Below are 5591 nucleotides of genomic sequence, written 5' to 3'. Positions count from 1 at the left end.
CAAATTTTTAAATATATTGTTAATTTTATATGTAAACTATACTATTAAAAATCAGTAATGAAAACAGCAAAATTACCATTAAATTATCATAAAGGAATTACGTTTAATTTATTGTAACAATATATATATATATATAAAATTTTATTTCATCTTTACCTTTTCAAGAGACAAATCGCCGCCTTCGATGGCTCGAAAAGGATACAGAGCCACCACAACTTTCGCCCGCAACATTATCTTTTCCTACGAGACAAAATTAATTTGCATGATTACATAAAAATGCTAGGAATGAGGAAGTTTCCATTTCAACGGAATGTGAACTTACCTTTGCTTTAGAGGATGGTGTGCCGGGTGTACCACCTGGCATTATCGGAGTCGAAGGCGTTCCTGAAAAAAGAGCAAACGGGAAAAAAGATTTAGTATTATTTTGATGTAATTTGTTTATTATACGCGAATCGCTTTTTTTTTCAAATAACTTAATGTCACATTTTCTATGTTTATCTGCAAACAATTGCTTTATGTTCTTCATATATCATCGTATCACGATATTGTTGTAACAAATAGAATCCTTGACAATTTTGATATAACAACTAATAATTACTATTTTAATAAAGCGTCCGTCGTTTAATTTCACAGAAAAAAGCGGCCCGGACAGCGACGTTTCTCCTCGCGTAGCAACGAACGGCGGAAGCTAAACGGGACATCTCGACTGACGAGCACTACGCTGATCTGACAGCATACCAAACCGTGAACGCGGAGAATGATACCACGAGAGCAGTCTCCACCCTGTCTAGACAAAATCAATGCGACCTCAAACCTCCTACATCCCCTCTCCAGCATCTCTTCCGCACCGTCCAGCGTTTGCACGTGCAACGCTCGTCGCGTGTATTGCGTGCGCTGAATCCAACGCTGTCGCACAAAAACAATATTACATGTCTACCTATATATCTGTAAAATTTAAAAACTCTGCGTGGGGATTTTCGATGCCTCACAAACTCAACCAAAACCCTTTGTATCCAAGTTTGCGGACGACATGATATTTACAAAAAATTGCGTGCTTCCCTAAGCGACGATTGCCAACGCGGTTATTTTAAACATTTTTAGCATCGAGACACACTAGTGTCTCCAGATAGATACTGTTGTTAAACCGCATCAGCTTCTCTCGTCGCGTGACATCTTGCATTTCAAAATGCTCCTTTAATACCCTTTCCTTTTTCTTTTTGGCCGAGTTTCATTACCCGAGGCAATCTCAGCAACGCAGCGGAGGTTCCGCCCGAGAATTCTTTCTTTGCGAAAAATATTTAGAGATATCTTCGCCATGCTGGAGCAGTTTCTCATTTTCTGCTCTTTGGAAAAAAATTTCCCATACAAACGAAATGTACATCTTTTTGTGACCAAGGTTAGAATTAAAAGAAAAAGAGGAAACTTACCGCTGGAAATACTTGGCACGAGTTGGTACGTCATATAATATTTCAATCCTTTAGAGTTTATCCTGCTCTAAGTTTTTCAAAGTATATTTTTCGGATTATATATATATATATATATATATATATATATATATATTGAGAATAAAGAAACAAAACAAATATATTTCATTAAGCAATTTTCTTAACTGAGAGGGAGAGAGAGAGAGAGAGAGATTTCTTCTTTAATTTAAGGCATTATTAATTTTCGCACAGAGATATCCTCGAATTTTTCGCGCAATTTCTCAATGAATGGTATCACAGATTCATAGAGAAGCTTTTGGAAGAGAATCTCAAGGAGGATATCTCGGTAATGAAAGTCTTGCCGGGATACAAAGCTCGCGACGTGAAAAAAGGGTAACAAAATCCGCCGGAGGCGACGCATCTCTTTTCGGTGCATCTCCGAAAATATTCCGACTTTCATGGAAATTCAATAAGTAGGAGAGCCTTAAGAAGGAGAGATAAACATCACGTCTAAAATAGCGACGTCGTGATATTGAATCTGACTCTCAACATTGATTCTAATATATTATACAACGCAATGTATTGTAAATATATTCTGTATTGTTAGATTAGAAGAAATATCGTTATCTAGCAATACCACTTGCGTCGTTTCTTTTCTTCGCGTATCTGATCAGTGAGACTGTCATGCACATATCGAGAAATATTTAATTTCTATCTCACGAGCTGCCAGTTCAAGTCTCATTAACTTCAGTATGCGTTTCTCAATATAAAGAATATAAATATTGAAATATAATAATATAATAACGCATAAGGTTGCAATCAAGGATTTATTTATTTCTTTCTTTTTATTAATTATATGAAAGAATTATACGCTGATCTATACAAGTAGATCTCTATCCCATGATGACCGTAATATCTGAGAGGCCACTGACCTCCTTGTCGATTTCGGTAAAATTGTTGCCACCGAAGTAAAGATATCGCAATTTGACCAAATCAGTGAAAGCGCCATTATCCACTGTCTGGATGTTATTGTCAGACAGCTTGATCTCTTTCAGATTGGAGAGCCCAGTAAAAGTGCCGACTACAATGTGAGACAGTTTGTTTCCGTTTAATCGCAGTAGTTCCAGTTGTGACAACTCCCGGAACATTTCCGGCTCGAGAGCACTGATCTCGTTCTGCTGAAGAAAGAGTCTCTTCAAACCAACCAAGTCACGGAGAAGTGCCCTGGAGATGCTCGTTATCTGATTGTCATTTAAGTAAAGGACCTCCAACTTGTTCAATCCTCGAAAGACACCGCTTGGCAAATCCACCAGCCGATTGTAGTCCAAGTGGAGGCGATTCAGTTCGGTTAACCCGGCGAAAGAACCCGGGGCGATACGAGTGATTTTATTGTTATTGAGCCACAAATATAGCAGCTCAGGATTCAGATTTGAGAAAGATTCTGCCTCGATCGCTTCGATATCGTTATGACCTAAGTAAAGCCACATCAGACTTGACAGGCCAGCAAATGAATCTTTCGGTATTGAATTGATCTTGTTGAAGATCAATGACAGCGACTGTAGGTGTCCCAATTCCGCGAACAAGTGTTCCGACAACGGTACCACGTTATCGTCCAAGTGGAGACGCTCCAAGTTGGGCAAACCGCGGAAGGATCCCCTCTTCAATACGGATATCCGATTGCCTTGATTCAGATACAAGTGCGTCGCCGTCACGTTCTTGAAGGCATCTTCTTGAATTGTCAGAAGATTTAGATTGCTGATGTCCAATCGATCTTCGAAACGGCGTTGCGTAACTTCGACGAGCACCCCTTTATAGTGGCAGATGTTGTAACCGTCGATGATTCGACAGGTCGGCTCTTTCACCTCCGATGAGGCTCTCGCCAAGAGGAACAGAACGACTTGCGAGAAAAGCAAAAGAAATCGCGACATCGTAAAAGAGATCAATTGAATGTCGACTAATCAAATGAGACGGGTGCATCCGCTTTATAAATATTGTGTTCTCTATGGAGAGAGTACGCGATTAGATAGTGTGTGACTTTTGGCACTGATTATCGTTATGGCTGAAAAATTATCGCGACTGTATTCTCGGAAGCAGAGATGGTTCTCGCGCGGATACGAAATGTCAAAGTTGAAGATAAGAGAAAAATATGCCATGGCTTTAATTTTTAAACGACGCGAAAATTTTTCGTATTATTAAATATTGAACTTGCGTTTTCCCCAGAGTGTAGATTTCTTTCAAAATTTATTTCGAGAGCGTCAAAACGCCTAAATTAATCGCCTAAATTAATTATTATAAAACACATGATATTTAGCGAGACTCTTAATAATCACAGGTTCGCTTTAGCAAACCGCACGCATTGTCGATGGCAGGTTGTTCGCCACTGATTATCTGTAACGAGCAGTAGAAAGTACGTAATAGTCCAGTGAGCACCCGGGACAGTGAGGCGATCGTGGAAAGTGGAGTGAAACGATAGAAAATTAAACAATGACGTTGTATAAGAACATCCTGAAATGGATAATCCATTTACCCAAGGTAACCATATTTTTCAATAATCCGATATTATATTTATTTATGATAACGCAACACATTATTAAATATTTATTGATATAATAAACCTAGTATCGCACATATTGTCCAACATCTGGACATAAGACATCTTGTCTCTATTTCCATCAATTCATTGACTTTAATCTCAGCTTAACTCTTTATCTTGTTCTAATTCTCAGAACTAGGAAAAAAATAAAAAGCAAGTTAAGCGAAATTAAAGTTAATCTATATTAAGAAATGGATATTAAAAATGTTATGCATATGTATTATATTATATTATGCACTATATACGAAAGATGTCTTACATCCGGGGCTGTATTAAGGCATACTGAAAAAGAAAGATGTTACATCAACCGCATTTTAATTAAAAATAATCTTTAATAACAGAGTATTCATGAAACAAATAGAATATTATTAAAACAAGAGCGTGTTTCATTAATATAATAATATTATTGTGTAAGTTGACAAAATTATTTTCAATTAAAATAATTCTGTTGATACACCATATTTTTTTCAGTGTGCTGAAAAAATGGGCTATAGTCCAGGGCGGCAAATTTTAGAAAAAAATTTTGTTTTAAATAAGAATTCTATATTCGCGGTCGAAGCGGATCTTAATGCTTAAACACATATTTTTTATGTGAATTTATATATAATACATTCTGCATATCGGAGACCAAAATGTTTTTCCGGATTTAAAACAATCACTTATTAAATTATACAGGCAATTTAATAATTTTTGATGTCAATAAATATTTTTTAATAAAAAATATTAATTGTCATACGTTGATAAAATCTAATAACTGCGAATAATTTATTGCGAAAAATATTACTTCGGTCGAGAATCGAATCCCGACGGATCTCTCTCGCCGACCAGATGTCTTTACAGTTAGATTATCGAGACTTAATGATCAGTAACTAATTTTTTTTAGTTTTGAGCATTGAAATAATATTGCTTAATATAAATGATTTAAAGTCTAGGTAGACAAAATGATTCATAGTGAAAAAAGATTAAATTCGCTTTCTGTCCTCATTGAGAAATAACTTGTTATTTTATCGATTTACATATTTTTGTGTACTTTTTGCTATTTTTGAAACAAATGAATGATTTACGAAAATTTTGTCAATTAATTCTTAAATTAATTTAATATAACTCCTAAAGAAACTTTATCCAGATGACATCACATCTTAAAAGACATCACTCAAAATATTAATTCCATGGACGCAAAATAGGTTAATGCAACTCTGCTTATATCCCGATTTTAAATGTATGTGCTATCTGGGAACTCTTCCTAAGGTTGCTAACTCTCGGTCGCACGAAAAGCGTAAATACACTTAAAAAAAAAGTAAAAAAGATGAAGAAGAAAGAATTTGCTATTTTAAATATATCGATATTCAATAAAATGACACTTTTAGAATGTAATTTTTATTGACAATCTCTATTCAGTCTTTATAAAGTTATATATAAATAAATTTGTTCACATTTTATCAGATTTTTTAATGTTAATATTAATACAATTGAGAAAATAAAATAATTCATATATTCAATGTATCTTGCAACTTGTAAATTTTTTCAACGAATTATTATATATAATCAAACCTCTAACAAAACTTTTAAAATAT

General features: G+C 35.1%; 2 protein-coding genes across 8 annotated transcripts in view; both read right to left on the bottom strand.

Annotated features, from left to right (window-relative positions):
* Positions 1–5591, bottom strand: part of LOC108694167 (tyrosine-protein kinase Btk29A) — a 24490-nt gene that overhangs the window by 6345 nt on the left and 12554 nt on the right. For 5 of the 7 annotated variants that reach the window (XR_001932067.1, XM_018203477.1, XM_018203476.1 and 2 more), the window contains 2 exons: positions 323–384; positions 157–240 (listed from right to left, as the gene is read on the bottom strand). Coding sequence is in view for 6 of the 7 variants with exons in the window: in XM_018203477.1 (XP_018058966.1) it covers positions 157–240; positions 323–384 (146 nt within the window). In the remaining variant the exon portion in view is untranslated. Of the gene's footprint in view, positions 1–156; positions 241–322; positions 385–598; positions 726–1427; positions 1452–5591 lie in introns of those variants that run through there. The other 2 variants (XM_018203479.1, XM_018203480.1) reach the window with 2 other exon arrangements.
* LOC108694168 (leucine-rich repeat-containing protein 15-like) lies at positions 2238–3364 on the bottom strand. The gene has a single exon (XM_018203481.1). The coding sequence runs from the start codon at positions 3350–3352 to the stop codon at positions 2318–2320; it is 1035 nt and encodes a 344-aa protein (XP_018058970.1). The 5' UTR covers positions 3353–3364; the 3' UTR covers positions 2238–2317.

Source organism: Atta colombica, unplaced genomic scaffold (genome assembly GCF_001594045.1).
Source record: "Atta colombica isolate Treedump-2 unplaced genomic scaffold, Acol1.0 scaffold116, whole genome shotgun sequence".
NCBI lineage: Eukaryota > Metazoa > Arthropoda > Insecta > Hymenoptera > Formicidae > Atta > Atta colombica.
Note: the sequence above shows the minus strand (reverse complement) of the source record. Positions and strands in the feature narration are given on the sequence as shown.